Raw genomic sequence first — 16,592 nt, forward strand, 5'->3', positions numbered from 1 at the left:
TGTACTTATCTACAGAGCTTCATTTTAGTTTTCAATTTCTTCGCATTTATAATCCGTTCATAATCACCGTTTAAAGTGTAAGTGAAATGAATGAATGAACAACAATATTGTATGTGATAAAAAATGAAATGTACACCGAGTAGTGGATTCAATATATTTTAAGTATAAATTTCTGACACTCCAATAAAATCATATGTGACAACGATCTACTGATATCGACATCAATGGCAATAACTGGCAATAATTGTGTCTACATATGTATATGATTTCCACGCAAAATTTTTAATATTGCACTATAAACGTCTTCTTCATGAAGAATTAAAGTAATGGGTATGATAGCCGATAATTTCTGACAATGCTTTCTTGTACATTGTAGAATAATCCTTCAGATTATGTTTAAACTTGGATTCTTGCTAACTTCGATCCCAACCTAATTTCACATAAACACATTTATGGAAATTCATAAAGTTTAATTGAAACGACACGGGTTCGTAATATCTTGCAAAAATGTTTAAAAAATTTAAAGACAAGCTTGCGGAAGAAATGAAACAATCGCCTGCCAGATTACAGGCGAGCATGCAGCAATTGGCCCAGGTTTGACATTTCACTTAAAACTAAAACATGAATTACGCATATTACATACTATTAAAAACTTGTTCAATACATATTTTTAATTTCAACAACATACATAGAATCGTTATCTAATTTCAGATTAGTATATGCACTTTATTTTATCTTTATCAATCATTTATAATAACATAAAGCCTTTCAAAGTATAAAACATAGAACACATTATGTATCATTGTATATATTGTTTCGTTATATCGATATAATTAATGATATTTACATATACTACGTATATTAATGAATAATAATTTAATTTAGGCCGTTGCATCTCCAGCTTTATCAAATAGTTCGATACAAGAACTATCTACATCCAATGACAATTTTAGTCTGACAGAGGAAGGAGATGGTAAGTTTTTGCTCTTGCATCTGTTTCCTTGTGATAAGGATACTTATAGATAAGAATAATTACAACTGGTTTATGTTATGCGCATATAATTAAAGTTGTGCCCTATAGAGAATAATCAATTGGATTAAAGTCTTGTTTTAATATTTTAAAAATTATAATTGTATAAAAGTATAAATTATAATATATAATGTTATTTAGAATTATCAAGTATTAAAAATTTTACTTGCAGAAACACCAAAAAATAGTCCTGCTAAACATGGGTTTCAAAATGTGGATTTGATGTCTCCTACACCAAATTCTACAGGTATTTCTAGGAGGTCATCAATCAGCAGTGTTACCAGTGACACTTCATCGCTTTTTCCAATTTATGAGAGTTCTGCTAATTTATATCATTTGCAGGTGAGGTACTTGAAAACTATTAAATATATAAAATTATTGCAAATACAATTAAACATAGATTTCTGTTTTATTTGTAGTCTGATATGGATCAATCTGCTAGCGAAATAGACGAAAATATAAATCCACAATTAGATAAAGTTTCAAAAGACCATATATATTCTGCATACCGAAAAATACAAGCAAAATATCATAAATATCGTGGAAGATACACTGATTTAGCAACACATTATCAAGATTTAGAGAGAGAAAACAGCAAATTAAAATCAGTTTTAGTAGAAAGTCAGGATAAAGCATTGAGACGAATAACAGATTTGAAAGAACAATGCCAGTTAGAACAGCAGGCAAAAGCTCATTTAGAGGAGGCATTAAGAAATGACATAGAAGAAAAAGGTCACATAATAAATACATTAAATACAAAGGTAATGCTAAAAAGAATTATTTTATAATAGATTTTAACGCTACTTTTGTTTCAGATAAAACTTTTGCAAACAAGTGGACCAAATTCAGATGACGCAACGTCAGATGCAAATAATTATAAAGAAAATTTAAAAGATAATCTCATTGACTTAAATGCTGAATCATCTAATAATTCTAATGAAAATGCATTGTTAACAGAAAATGCACAATTGAAGGATAAACTGAAGAAATTAGAAAATGTTGTTCTCAAATATAAGGAATCCTTAAAACGAAATAAAGAAAAGTTTACCGAAGTACTAACAGAAAAAAATACATTAGAATCAAATTATGCAGTACTACAAAATTCCTATACAGAAAAGGAAAAAGAATTAAATAATGCATCTGTAGAAATCAAAAACATAACAGAGCAAATGAACATTTTAAAACAACGCGAAGAGGAATCTGCTATATCATTAGCTGAAAACAAACTTTCTATACACAGAGAATTGGAAGACAAGGAAGAACAAATCAAACAACTTCGATTAGACTTAAAACACATGTCAGAATGTAAGGCCAACTTAAGTGAAACTATTGATAAATATAAAACTGAAGTGGAAAAACTGAAATTACTACATTCTACTCAAAATTTAGATTCGGAGAAACGAGAAGTCATACAAGATATCTCTCGGGGAAAGTCAGAAGCTTTAAAACTTATGCAGCAGGAAATGCAACAGAAATTAATTAATTTGGAAGAGAACATGGGATTAAAATATCATGAAGAGGTTGATCGTAATAAAGAACTTCTAAAACGATTGGAAAAATTTGAAAAAGAAAATGTACCAGAAAAAACTTCAAAAGTAGATAATGATGAAATATTTCAAGATTTGAAGTCTAAATTAGATGGGAAGGAAAGTGAATTAGAAGAAATGAAACATAAGTTAGAAGAATTACAAAAACTTACTGAAGAGTATCAAAATGAAAGGGGCAAATTATTTATAGAACTTTCAAACTGCAAACTTAGCTGTACAGAATTAAAGAATGAACAAGATGCACAGAAAATTATTCTAGAAGAAAAAAAGAAAGAAGCACAGACAACAATTGAGAAACTGCAGGCTACTGTGCAAAGTCTTGATAAGGAATTAGAAAATATGAGGGGTGCTTTGATAGATAGAGATAAAGTATGTGAAAATTATAACATTAAAATTCATGAATATGCAGCAATGTTGGAAAAAGCTAAAGAGAAATTATACACGCAGGATTTAGAAATAAAAACTCTTAAAGAAAAGATGCAAGACAATACAGAAATAAAGAAATTAAATGACGAATTAGAAAATAAAAACACTGAATTACTTGGAGTATACAGTGAACTTGAATCTTGTAAAAGTAGTATCTCTGATCTTAGAACCAAACTTCAAACAGATAGCTTTAATAATCACTCACTTCAAGAAGATAAAAGTATTTTAATTAAAAATATTGTAAGTTACAAAGATTCTGTTCGAGGGTTAAAAGATGATACTATGTATATTAAAAATAATACAATGAAACTCTTCACAGAGTTTAATACTGAAATTTCTGTTTTGAAGAATGTACTTACTACATGTCTGGAACAGAATGGTAATATTCAAAATGATGAGGTACAAAATTTACAAACTAAATTAAAAGATTTGGAAGAATTTAAACAGAAATACAATGAACTAAAAACAGAACTAGATGATGCTATATGTCTTAAATCAAACCTAGAAGTAGATTTAGAAACATATAAGGAACAGTTAATAGAGATGTCGATAAAACTTGAGCAACAAAATGAACTTAATTTAAAAAATTGTAAACTTATAGCTGAAATTGATAATCTTAATTTTAAATTACAAGATTTAAGGAACTTATCAGTAAAAGTAAAATCGTTACAAACAGAATCTGAATCTTTAAAAGAAGAACTCCGCACCGTTAATGCTACGAATCAGTCACTTACCAGTGAAGTATCCAATTTAAAAGTACAACTTGAAACTGCAAATAAAAGTACAAAAGAACTAGAAGAATTTAAGCAAAAGTATATGGAAACTACAGAAACGATTGCATCTTTACAATCTGAAAACTCTAATTATAATAAGTTGGAAGAACAAACAAACTATTTACAATCAGAAATACAGTCTCTAAAAGAAAACATCTGTGAAAAGGAAATGAAAATAAATACTCTTAGCGAAGCATTGAAAACTAAAGAAAATTGTATAGAAAGCTTAACAGTTGACAGTAAAAATCACATAAAGTTAATTGAAGAACATGAAATACAAATTACCGAACTTATAACCTCAAATAAAACGTTACAAAAAACAATACAAACAAAATTATCTCAATTGAAAAAGTTAAAAACTGTTAAAGACCAACAAGATATAACAATACAGAAATTAAATGATGAAGTTGATGAAATAAAGACTAGAAATATTGAATTATTGGAACAGTTAAAAATATTGGAAAAAGAAGCAGGTATATTGAAATCTGAAAACTGCCAAATAATAACTCTAAAAAATAATAATTCAACTATAGCGTCAGAGTTAGAACAATTAAAATTAATCCAAAGTGAAATCAACTTGGAAAATAAAAATTTAAAAGATAAAGAGAATGAGTTTTTGAAACATAATCAAAAGTTGTATGAGACTAATGAAACATTAAAACAAGAAGTTTCAAATTATGAGAAACATAATCAGAAATTATTAAATGACAGTATACAATTGAATAAGGAAATTGAATTGCACAAAAATCGTTCAAGTGAACAAAATCAAGATATAGAAAATTTGAAGAGTCAAATAATGATATTAAATACAGAGTTGCAGTCTAAAACTGAAGAACTAACATTAGAAACCCAAGAACTAACTTTATACAAGAAGCAAGCAGAAGAAATTAAAGAACATCTTACAATAAAAAATACAGAATTATTTAATGAAATATCTGAATTAAAATTAGCTTTGGAGAATAGTAAAAACATAGAAGAGAAAAATACAGAACTTTCAATAACTTTAGGATTATTGGAACAGAAACTCACAACACTAAAATTATTTGAAGAAGAAAATAATAAATTAAAACTAGAACTTAATATTTTAAACGAAGAAAAAATTAAATCAGAAAAATTATATCTACAAAATAGTGAATTGGTTAGTGAAAATTTTTCTTTCAAGAATAAAATTGCAGAATTAGAAAATGTGGATTCTGTGAATGCAAAACTTCAATCTCATGTAAATAACTTAAAATCTGAAATTTCTAGTTTACAGCAAATAGAGTCTGAATTAAAAGCTGAACTTGATACATTGAAAGCAACGAACATAGACTTACTGTCTCAAATAAAAAATATATCTGTAGATAAAGTACAGTTAGAAACAGAATTAAATGAATTAAAATTTGCAGTAGATGAAAAAGTAGCAGAGTTAAAATTATTGGATTCCAGAAATACAGAATTGTTAAGAGAAATTGAAAGGCTTAAATCTTCGATGATGGAAGAAGATACAGAAGTAGAAATATCAAAAAGTAATATTGAATATTTAAAAGAAAATATTACTAAGCTAGAAGTACAAGCAGAGATTCTTAAAGAATCAAATACTGCATTACAAAAAGAAATACAAAATGTTCATGCTAATAAAGATATAGATGAATCCCTTAGTAAAGAAAGTAATAGATTACAAGAAGAAAATACAAAATTGAAGACACAATTGGATGAAGCGTTATTAACATTCCAGGCAAAAGAATCACAAATGCAAATTGTCAATAATGAATTAAAAAATCAGACAGATAAATTACGAGAAGAATTAAAAACAAATGAAGAAGAACAAAGTATGAGATTAAAACAATTGGTTAAAGAATTTCAGGCTCAGTTACATGATAAAGAAGAAGAATTACATGCTGCACTGGAAAAACGGTTTGGTAAATCATAATTTAGTTTAAATTTAAATTATTTCAATTTTGTTTATTTATTATAACATACTACAACTAATATTATATTTTTAATTAGACCATCAGCAAAATTATGTATCAAATCTTATGCAACAATACAAAGAACAATTAAAAGATTTGCAAATAGAATTAGCAGCAAAATCTGAACAAATTGAAAATCTAATTTTAGAAAATAAGAATCTAATGACCCAAAAAGCAAAGGACATAAATCAATTAATGGAGAAAATTACATTAATGAAAAAGGAACATACAGATGAACTTAGAGAAAGTGAAAAAAAATGGAAGTCAATTATACAACAAAAAACTGACAATCTAGAAGCAAAACACGATGAAGAAATTAATGAATTAACAAAAGAATGGCGTAACGAAAGGAGGGTTAGTTAAAACAAACTCAAGATGTGTTAAATTTTTTAATTTTATTTAAAATCATCTTTCCTACTATTTCGATGCCTTTTATTTGTGTAATGTTTATATTTTACATTCTTTTGCTACTTTTCTAATTTGATTTGCATTTATTTTTCTTTCAGCCTGATATACAAACTGATTTAATTACCAAGGTAAAAGACTGCCCTTCATTATGTTTCATTAAATCCAATCTTATTTTAGTTATATTTTTCTATATTATTTGTTACTGCATGCACAATACATGTTTGTAATTAAATTAAGATAATGTATGTAAATAAGAAATTAGAATTAATCGGAGATACAATTTTACTTAGGAATTAGAAAGTACTTCGCGAGTTGCAATGGCGGCAGTGCAATCGAATACTGGTTCTTTTCATACCCTTCAACAAACACTAACAGCTCAGAGGCGCGAATTAGCAGAACTTAGAAAATTAGTAAAATTAAGAAATGATACATTAGAAGATTCAACAGAAATCGAATACCTTAGAAATATTTTATTTGAGTATATGATGGGAAGAGAAACAATGGTGCTTGCAAGAGTAATTGCTGCAGTTGTTAAATTTGATCAAGAACAGACAACAAAAATACTTAAAAAAGAAGAGGATAAGATGACATTGGTAAAGAAATTTAACAAGAATATATTAATTTTAGAATATCTTTCAACTGATTGCTTAATTTTTCAGCTTGGTTCTCTGGGTCTCACATAGTGCAAAGTAGTGTATATAATTTAACGCTGTGTAAGTACTTTTGTATATTAGGTTGTAAGTATCTTGTATTTATTCATAAAGTATATAGTTTAAAAGACTTAATATGGTTTAAAAAATTATAAGTACATAATATGTAGGAAATACGTATGTGTAATGTAAAAAGTTTTGCACAGTTTACTGATAGATATATGATATGGTATGATTAATTTCATGTTTTAGTATATCTCTCATCGTATAAGGATAACTATGAACTGTTTATTTATAAATATGGTAATTGACTCTTATAATCACTTATAAATTTATTAATGGAATAAATATTTACTGTTACAATTATTGTCTGCAATTTATGCACATGCTCCCTTTAAAATTAAAAATATTTTATAATGTATTACTGTTCCAAATTTTGTATAATTTTATTTAATTAAAATAACCATCGTTACAAATAAAATACTTTTAACATGTGTATAAATTATGGAATTAATACGTTAATAAATAAAATCTAATTAGTATAATATTATATCATTAATAATTTTTATTCATCGCATTTATACAAAAATGTTAATTCACAGAATTATTACTAAGATACAGAAACAATATTACACTAATTGTTCAGTATTTTCCATTTTTGACTCAAAGAAAAATTTCTTATCAAAAATTGGTACTCTTTTTGGCCAGAGAAAAATCTTTTCATTACCATCAACTGTAAATAACTTTTGGCCAGATTCACCTAAAAGCGTTCTCAAAGCAATGTTTCTACTTAATAACTTATTATAAAATTCCTTACCACCTTCAATATATTTAGGATTTACTTGAGCCAACTTTTCATCAACTTTCATTTCAATCATATAATTACGCATATCTGTACATCCAATAAATATAAGAGATCCTACAATAGTTGCAATAAAATGAAATGAATAACGTATCAATCTTTTTCTTTGAGAAATTTTGAATAGTTTATGCAATAGGTTATATGTAATAATGATTGCTCCAAGATTCATTAAAGTATCTGTTGCAAGTAAAAGCAAATTATTGTCTTTTACTTTTAAGATTTCTTGAGCTAACGCAAATTTCTTAGCATTATCTGAAAGTATTAATGAATTTAAGAAATCTGTTGCAGCTTGTTGTTCCCAATTAACAGGTTTATCCATTAAAAATATGTTGTCTTTGTCCACAGTGTTTACATCTGTGTATCCAAAATTCATTGGAATTCCAATCACTCCACCATACTTTGATGATGTTGATCCAGCATTAAACATATTATAACCAAAAACGTTGAAAATTTTTAGATTCTTTTTTTCCTCTTCTTCTAATTTTAAATCATCCATTACTTCTTCAAACATTTTTTTATATTTTTTCTTAACTGGTTCTTCCGTTTGATTCATGCTATTTTAAAAAATCAAGCAAATGACAATTATCATATAACATTAAAAAATGTTTAATGTTTCCAAATACTCACCGATATTTAGCTTTAAATTTTCTATATGTTTCTAGACCAATAGAGTGTGGCAATGTAGTTGCACCAAGTACAATGGTACTTGTACCAAGTATTGCAATGTGCTTTATATTCATTGTTGAATAATTGTTTTTCTACAAAATATAAAATTGAAAAATTTGATATAATTAATGACATCAAACAATGAAAATGATATTATTATAACTGCAGCAACAAACAACATATAAAGATTTATTCATAATCTGTGGTTATTAAATACAAATTCCAATTACTAGAATGGATGGGCTAATTTTATGTAAAGATTACAAATATAACCTATAATTGCTTAATAGTAAACATTATCGGTGTTTATATAATAATATGCAGAATATAATTATAATATTGTCAATGTAATTGGATATTTAATATAAAAATACAGTATTTCAAATATTAAATTCTAAGAAGTGATAATATTCAAATGTTTTTCAGAGGTGTTACAATAATAATGATTATCGAAAACGTTTTTAATATTTTGAGAAATAATATTATTGAAGGAACAAATCTAACAAATTTTCTTTTAGATTTTTTCATCATTGTGAAGTATTACCACAAACAAAAATAAATATAGAGAGTATGTATATTACATCCGTGTTATTATTTCTACTCTCTAATTCACAAAGAAATTAATGTATTTCTTTGGGGATTCTACTCATGCATCCAGAGATGTATATCCATACACAATTGTCCGAGACCCGAGACTTGTTCCAAAGGGTAGACACTAAGCAGTGTTATACCACGTCGGATACTGGAGGCACCGGGAACGCGGAAACTCTTTTTGCACACTATGTCCGATCGCGTATATGTGAGCTCGTAAAGTTTCGGAGGTTCTCAATAAAGCGTTTTCGAATACAAGTTATTGTAACAGAAGTTTGGTCCCGATCTTTTAAGACAACTTATTGAATCTTCCGTGATCTCACTTATACTGTGATCTTGTAATAAACAAAACGCACAAGGATTCTATTATTTAAATATAATTTGAAAATGGCGGGCTTTCCTTGCCATCTTGAAACGTTTTAGATTAGTTTAGAACTTCACAACGATCTACTCGGTGCAGAAGTCTGTGATTCGGCGTTCAAATCGTGTATATATATGTGTGTGTGTGTGTTTATATATACATATATATACTTCTTGTGTCGTACTTAAGATGGCTGTGGATTATTAAAGTGTAAAATTAAGATTTAGTCACGCGGTTTTTGTGTAAAGAAATTATAATTTTTTTCATTTTGTAAATTTCTTTTCAAAGCATTAGTTTTTACTTTTTTACTTTTTTTTTGACATTCTCTATGTTGTGTTTATCCACAATACTATTCGGTCATTTCTATGTCAGCACTGTAGTTGGACAACCGTGATTGGAGCATGCGCTGATATTCGTTTCTTTAGCCATTCTGACTCTTGGGGTCGGCGGTAATCATTGTTCGTGATTAGTTACATTACTGTATTCAGTTATAATGGTATAATTTTTCTAGAATTATACGATATATTTATCAAGTGCGTGTATTAATATTGTATTTGGAATGCGTGGAACATCCAGACGGACTCTGCACGTAACGTTTATTCGCTTCACCGATTGATCGATCGAGAAACTTGCTAACCGTGGTTTTTACTTGCTCACAAGAGCTACGAAATTATAGCTGTGTATATATGTGTATCTATATGTACATATACACATATATGGTGTCGCGTTTCGTTGGTTCACGGTATATCCAACACTGGATACAAACATTCTTCAGTGGAATGATAGGTGTGCCACTAAATCAGGTACGAATGAAATACTATATTACCAAAATATACTGAGACTTTACTTATACTCTACACTAAAATACCGAACATCTGGATAGTTGTATAAACATAGATACATTTTCTAAAGAGATTTCCTAAATTTGATGAATAATCTATACACATAAGTGGTTTTGAATAACGTTCAGGAGACGATACAAATTTCAATGTTATACCGCGAAATTCTGTTTCATGGCAGACATGTCGACATAATGGCGTCAATGTTCCTTTCGACTATAGATAACTGGATCCTACATTCCCTGTATGTCGCAATAAAACATTAAGCGAGCCACGTGACCTGCTTGAATCACGTGGTACGTTCTAAATGCCGGGTCTGAATCTGTGCCCTCAAAAATTTTTTCTTCAATTTAAAATAAAATATAGCGATTCTACGACGGTGAAATAATTCTTGTAAATAACATATCTAATCATTATATTTGTCCATGATACAGTTACAGTAATAGTTTTAATGATAGTAGCTTTGTATGTTTCATAAGTGAAAGTTGTATTTTCTGCGTTGAAACATCAAACGTAATCTATCAATTCGGTTTAAACTCCTATAGCATTTCGAAGAATTTAGGCATTTAACTTCTAAACGAATTGTTATTTGCTACTTGTAACAAGTTTGCATCTTGAATTTTATTTTAGGATTATTATATTATAACTAATTGTAACCTTGAATTATATGCATATCATGCTTAAAGAAGAACCAGTAGGATTATACAAAACATTGTTAAATGACCAAATTTTCATAAATAATATTTTGAATAGTTAGTAAATTTGGTAAAATAAATATTTGTTAATTTTTAATATATCTTTAACATATAGAAATACATCTCTTATTTTATTTATTCATTTATTTTCAAATTTAATCTTTTTAAGAATGTTTTATAACTGTCCTTTTTTATATAGTTTTATTACATTATTTAAATGGGATATATATTATCCTTTCAGACAAATGTGCGCTAGCACTGACAACATATCAACACATTCGTCGCAGTTAAACTGCTGAAGGAGAAGACGCAGCCCTCAAAATTTACTGGGTGTAGATTTAGTCATCTCACATAAAATGGCAGAGGAGTGCAACGATGTTAAGTCGGCAGGTCCGTCTTCACCACGAAGTCCACAGAATAACAGTGCAGGGGGGAAACCAAGCAGTCCACAGTCCCCTAGACAACCAAGGCGTTTGAAGCTATCGCAACAACAGTTGGACAGCATGACAAAGGACGAGCTAGCAGCCAAGTGGCTTGAACAGGACTTGTATGTGGAGTGTCTAGAGGCCCAGGCGGCAGCCCAGGAAGGTACTGAGATCACATGAGTGAGACCATCTCACTCACCACATTTCTTAAGCGAATTTACGAATGCCAGAACACAACGGTCTCTCATAAGAGACAAGACTCTTATAGGGACGCTAAGAATAGGGACCAAGCGTTTTATTTGTACAGTGTTTAGGATAATAATGACACTAAGTTTCTTATATGCCTTGAGATTGAAATAATCTTGAGTAAGTAAATAGCGTAATAATATAGGTGACATTCTTAAGAACATTTCTTATGACATTGATAAGCGAACGTCAATTGTAGAAAAATTTATGTATCCATATAAGTATTGGATAGAGCAATTTGGTAATATACTTTTTAGATGCAGGTTAGTGATATACTAATATTGTATTAATTTCCAAAACTACATTTGTGATGTGTAGTGCGGGTAATTAAATTAACGCCAATATGTACAGTGTTTGAAATTTTATCGGTGAGCAGAAGTGGTGTGACGGTTACGTATACCGCATATATGAGAGAGTCTAATACATTATTACGCAAATAATGCAAAATTCTATCGCCTGGTGTTGAGTTGCGCTACCACTGATATTAAAAATTACTTAATACTAAAAGCAAAGTGTATATTGGAAAAAAAAAGTGAAGTTGTGTGACAAGAAGAGACGACAAAGTTTCTTTGAACGTGTTCACTATGAATCATTCCTTTTGCCGCAATAAACACACACAGCTTACTTTTAATACGATCTCGTAAGTGACTGTGCAGTGTGCGCGTATCTTTCTACAGTGTAGCAAACCACACTGCCAGAAGCAGGACAGTGCGTGCGTGTATGTGTGTACATGGGATATCGAGTTTCTGCTTTGCGAGGATTAAATGAAATGCAACATCCTTGCTGGCTCTGAATATACAGCTCAGGAGAGTTAAAACAGAGGCCCTATGTCATCCTTTGGCCTACAAAACACTGTGCCAGGGGTGCGTGAACCTAAGTCTTGGTGAAGTACGAAACCTTTAATTGATGCAGTTACCATCTGAAATTCCAGCTGCTTTCTCCAATCCTAACAATTCTTATCCCAATCTATATATCTTTAATATTATCTTATATTTAGATATGTCTGATGAAACTGAACAACTTTACTTATGTTCCTAGACATCCATTCCTGTCTATTCCCCTTATGAACGCAATTCATGCATGCATTTGTACCTGCACCATAATGTCCTGATGTCCAAATACCAATCTGAAAAATACGAACCTGATTGAATAAGGCCGGGAGTCATCTTGTGACAGCATCTGTGTCTGCAACAAGTAGTCTGTCTATTCTTGTGGAAGAAAATTAACATCCACTCTTGGTCTCGGTGGAAGCACAGAGAATCTCACAAATGGCACGATGCAACGACTCCAAACTCAAAGTATGCGCTAATTAAAAATGTCAGGCAGTCAATGTCACATACCTATAAAAACATATTTTGTTTATGCGCACTTAGGGCAAAAGAGTATGTAGTAGATTTTCACCACTATGCTTTATTTCACCAAAAACATAAAAATATGAAGTATTAAAAAAATGTGCAGAGTATTCTGTGCCATTATATTATATATGTACATATACTATAAGGTTTCAAGCTCTCTGTGTGTCTCATACATTTGTATAGTAGTTTTTGAACTATCTTGACAAATTTATCATTCAAATGAACATTCATTTTGTTTCACATAAATTGTTTAATCTGCAAAAAAATGTGAGTTTCATAAATATGGAGGACTGGCATTGTACAGAATGAAAGAAATAACTGCAATAATTATATAAATGTTAAATCTTAAATCCTATTCTAAACATGTAGTTTAATTTTAATACATGAATGATTTGATGAAAATCTATAATTCTATATAGCTATACAATATAGATGGAATTATAGCATTTTTATATCCTAATACATTACTTGATAAATTTAATAAGTTGATGTATTAATTTATTAAATATTATTATTGATATATTAAGTTAGTAACTCTAGTTAATATGTTATCATTTTCTTTTACATAATATTGTATTTAACATCTTGAATTAATTACATTTAAGTATTTAAAACAGCTACTTTTATTATAAAGGTACAATATACATTTCTAAAATATTAAATCGGTTTTATCTGAAAATATGTGCATTTATTATAATATCATTTTCGTTTATATTTTATTGACATACATGATTAATTATTGGTTACACTGTCACTTTATATGTTATTTGTGTATAAGCAGGGAATATTTTTTTTAATGTAATTGTTATAGTAAATTGGAAAATATTTATATCAAAGTCTTCAACATTAATGTATTAAATTCTATGAGATAGTATTATATCTATAATATTCTTTTACAAGTTTGGAAACTTGTGTTTCATACATTTGTATCTAATTGATTGTAATAAGTATGTAACAAATTGATGAAGCACATAGACAGCTTTAAACAGTTAAGTTTTAATTAAAAGAAAAAATGACATAATGTTCCTTTTGTAGGTGAACTAACTTCATTGAGAGAATCAGAAAACAAATACAGGCAGCAACATGCAGAAGCATCTCATAGAGAGAAAATTTTAGTCAGGAGACTTGCCTCTAAAGAACAGGAACTACAGGAATATATTGTATGTAGATATTTTATTCTGTAATAAAGAAAATTAAAATTTGTCAAAAATTTTTAATGTAAGTGTAAGTTTTAATTCGTATCTGTTTTAGAATCAAATTGCTGAAATGAAAGCTGCTCATGCTCCGTCCGCTGCCGCATTAAGATCCGCTTTGTTAGATCCAGCTGTCAATATTTTAATCCAGAAATTGCGACAAGAACTTGTCACGACTAAAGCTAAATTAGAAGACACCCAAAACGAACTTAGTGCGTGGAAATTTACACCAGACAGGTAGATAATACTCCTTATATTTAATTAGAAACAAGTAAATTATACATTTTAGCCTGTAAGTAACTTCACGTATTATTATTATTTCTAGTAATACGGGAAAAAGGTTAATGGCAAAATGCAGATTATTATATCAAGAAAATGAAGAATTAGGTCGTATGATTGCCAGTGGTCGAATTGCCAAATTGGAAGGTGATCTTGCACTTCAGAGAAGTTTCAGTGAGGAAATGAAGAAATCGCAGTCAGGTATTATTCCTTTGTACTTTTCTTTAATTAATCAATATTAAATGTGTTACAAAATAAATTGATTACAATCTTTTTTTTTTAATACTTTTTTATAGAATTGGATGAATTTTTACAAGATTTGGACGAAGATGTGGAAGGGATGCAGAGTACAATTTATTTCTTGCAACAAGAGTTGCGTAAAGCTCGCGAGTCAGTAACGTTATTACAGCAAGAAAATGCAGCACTGAAGGCGAATTCCAGTGAAAATAACTTAACAAATGGTTTGTCTCCGCATACGCCACCAATTAAGAAAGAGGAACTGGATGAAAACTCAGTTTCGGAAACAAAGACTTCGAAGTCGACGGAGGATAGTGATATGTGCAAAGGTGCTAGGACTCCACCGTTATCATCGGGACGGTCGCCTCAGTGTGAGTTCTCAAGTACCGAAAGAACAGAACGTGTAGAACGAAAACCTAATCAAGCGGACCATAATGATGAAAGCTCTAGTGATTCAGCTGCTTTGATTATCAAAGTTGAGAATGAGGAATTGAGTGATAGGGAAGAAGAACATGAAGAAAGTCGAAATAATAAGAGGATATTAAGGAGCAAAAGTCATAATAGAAATAACAGTAAAACTAATGGGGAGGAGGTGCTATCTAGAACAACGAGGGGTAGGGATAGGACCAAAAGGGACAAAAGTGCTCCAGGTAGTGATGATGAAAGGACACACAAGAAAAAGAGAAGAGAGAGCATCCTTTCTCTTGATTATAACGAAGCTGATGATGATGCATTAGTTCTCACTAATGGCGAGACGCTTCAAAGCGATCCAGAATGAACAATTTTCTAGAATGATTTTATACTCACATTTGTTACATACGAATAAGGCTTGACGTGACTTGGTATACAGTACAAGCTAAGTCTAATGTTCTGTATTTCTTTGATTATTTAAAAATTACAATATGGATATACAAAAATGAAACTTATTTTCAACAATTTTGTATTATTTTTCACAATATGTATCTGTAAATATGTTTCTAATTCGAGTATTTATAAGTCACGTTAATGCCAAAAGAACTAAACATGATTACATATAATAATATGTACACAAAATAATGCGGCGTTTGAATAAAGGGATAGATAGTTGAAACTATTCTTTTTTTTTTTTTTTTGCAAATGAATCGCATTGAAATTTCTAATAAGCATGCGTTATTGTGTAAACAAATGCATTAATGTTTTTAAACGGCTCATTGTAAATTTGTTGCAACATTGATAACAATTCTTGTTAGATTTTTTGAAAGAATCACAAAGACATGATTAACAATAAAAACAATAATTAAGGCTATGCCTTCCATTATGTAAATACACGAATGTTAATAATATCGGATATACGACGACGCACATACGTAGATTTATACACGATTTGTGCGCAATAATTTGTATGTATGTATTGTTTTTCCATTGTGAGAAACGTGTGTAGTCATGCGTTACTCGTGCATAAAATGTGCTTTTAATTGTGTATAATAAAATTGAGGTCTATTTGTTAGATTTATTAAATACCTGTAAATTATGCAAAATACAAGACAGCATTAATGTCAGTAAAATATGCGACTGACCTCATACATGACAAAACATCATATTTGTATCTTTAACTTCTTTTTAAGGACAAGTGTACAAAATATTTACATTACTATTTTGTATTATCCTTATATAAAACACGTATTTTCATATCATTTCTCTTATAAAAGTTAATTTCTGTTCGTTTTATAATTTTGGCATATAATAGTATGTATGTAAATATATTTCGTATTGAGAATATCATTTTTTTTTAATATAATTAACAATTAAAACATAAGTAGTATATAATTCAATTCAAATATATCTTTCATATAAACTGATTGCTACTGTTGTACAGTGTGACTCATTAAAAATCTCGTTATGGAATCCAAATTTGATTATTTAAAATAATCATAGAGCACCGAATAAAGTCCCGTTTCTTTATTTATTTTAATTGATATTGTAGGCATGGGATTTGTATATTAACAAGAATTAAAATAACATGTTATAAGTAATAATGAATTTGTAGCAATTGAAATATTAGTCAAAAAATTTGTTTT

The 16,592-nt window shown here is 29.1% G+C and overlaps 3 protein-coding genes across 7 annotated transcripts; 2 read left to right on the top strand and 1 right to left on the bottom strand.

The window, feature by feature from the left end:
• The first annotated feature begins 51 nt into the window (after positions 1-51).
• LOC143348415 (uncharacterized) lies at positions 52-7,149 on the top strand. 2 transcript variants are annotated; one of them, XM_076778591.1, is made up of 9 exons: positions 54-594; positions 886-973; positions 1,203-1,372; positions 1,450-1,791; positions 1,846-5,677; positions 5,766-6,082; positions 6,235-6,264; positions 6,427-6,729; positions 6,796-7,149. In XM_076778591.1, exons 1-9 carry the CDS (start codon positions 508-510, stop codon positions 6,817-6,819), a joined length of 5,193 nt encoding a protein of 1,730 aa, XP_076634706.1. In that variant the 5' UTR covers positions 54-507; the 3' UTR covers positions 6,820-7,149. The 2 variants fall into 2 exon arrangements, with proteins under 2 accessions (XP_076634707.1, XP_076634706.1); XM_076778592.1 differs by lacking the exon at positions 6,235-6,264 and having other exon boundaries at positions 52-594.
• Positions 7,150-7,328: 179 nt separating this feature from the next.
• On the bottom strand, positions 7,329-9,419 carry LOC143348419 (transmembrane protein 177). Of its 3 annotated transcripts, none has more exons than XM_076778600.1 (3): positions 8,989-9,419; positions 8,276-8,406; positions 7,329-8,202 (listed from the first exon to the last, which is right to left on the bottom strand). In XM_076778600.1, the coding sequence occupies exons 2-3, from the start codon at positions 8,386-8,388 to the stop codon at positions 7,416-7,418; spliced, it is 900 nt and encodes a 299-aa protein (XP_076634715.1). In that variant the 5' UTR covers positions 8,389-8,406; positions 8,989-9,419; the 3' UTR covers positions 7,329-7,415. The 3 variants fall into 3 exon arrangements, with proteins under 3 accessions (XP_076634715.1, XP_076634716.1, XP_076634713.1); XM_076778601.1 differs by having other exon boundaries at positions 8,896-9,419; XM_076778598.1 differs by having other exon boundaries at positions 8,859-9,419.
• Positions 9,420-9,677: 258 nt separating this feature from the next.
• On the top strand, positions 9,678-16,579 carry Fl(2)d (Pre-mRNA-splicing regulator female-lethal(2)D). Of its 2 annotated transcripts, XM_076778596.1 has the most exons (6): positions 9,678-10,069; positions 11,042-11,388; positions 13,862-13,986; positions 14,078-14,256; positions 14,345-14,499; positions 14,595-16,579. In XM_076778596.1, the coding sequence occupies exons 2-6, from the start codon at positions 11,157-11,159 to the stop codon at positions 15,311-15,313; spliced, it is 1,410 nt and encodes a 469-aa protein (XP_076634711.1). In that variant the 5' UTR covers positions 9,678-10,069; positions 11,042-11,156; the 3' UTR covers positions 15,314-16,579. The 2 variants fall into 2 exon arrangements, with proteins under 2 accessions (XP_076634711.1, XP_076634712.1); XM_076778597.1 differs by lacking the exon at positions 9,678-10,069 and having other exon boundaries at positions 11,251-12,769.
• Positions 16,580-16,592: the final 13 nt, after the last annotated feature.

Source organism: Colletes latitarsis, chromosome 11, assembly GCF_051014445.1.
Source record: "Colletes latitarsis isolate SP2378_abdomen chromosome 11, iyColLati1, whole genome shotgun sequence".
Lineage (NCBI taxonomy): Eukaryota > Metazoa > Arthropoda > Insecta > Hymenoptera > Colletidae > Colletes > Colletes latitarsis.

Coding starts and splice junctions, on each gene's coding strand:
- LOC143348419 (XM_076778600.1), bottom strand. CDS start 8,388: ATGAATATAAAGCACATTGCAATACTTGGTACAAGTACCATTGTACTT. Junction 8,203..8,275: donor AAATTTAAAGCTAAATATCG/GTGAGTATTTGG, acceptor TTTTTAAAATAG/CATGAATCAAACGGAAGAAC.
- LOC143348415 (XM_076778591.1), top strand. CDS start 508: ATGTTTAAAAAATTTAAAGACAAGCTTGCGGAAGAAATGAAACAATCG. Junction 974..1,202: donor TCTGACAGAGGAAGGAGATG/GTAAGTTTTTGC, acceptor TTTTACTTGCAG/AAACACCAAAAAATAGTCCT. Junction 6,265..6,426: donor AAACTGATTTAATTACCAAG/GTAAAAGACTGC, acceptor AATTTTACTTAG/GAATTAGAAAGTACTTCGCG.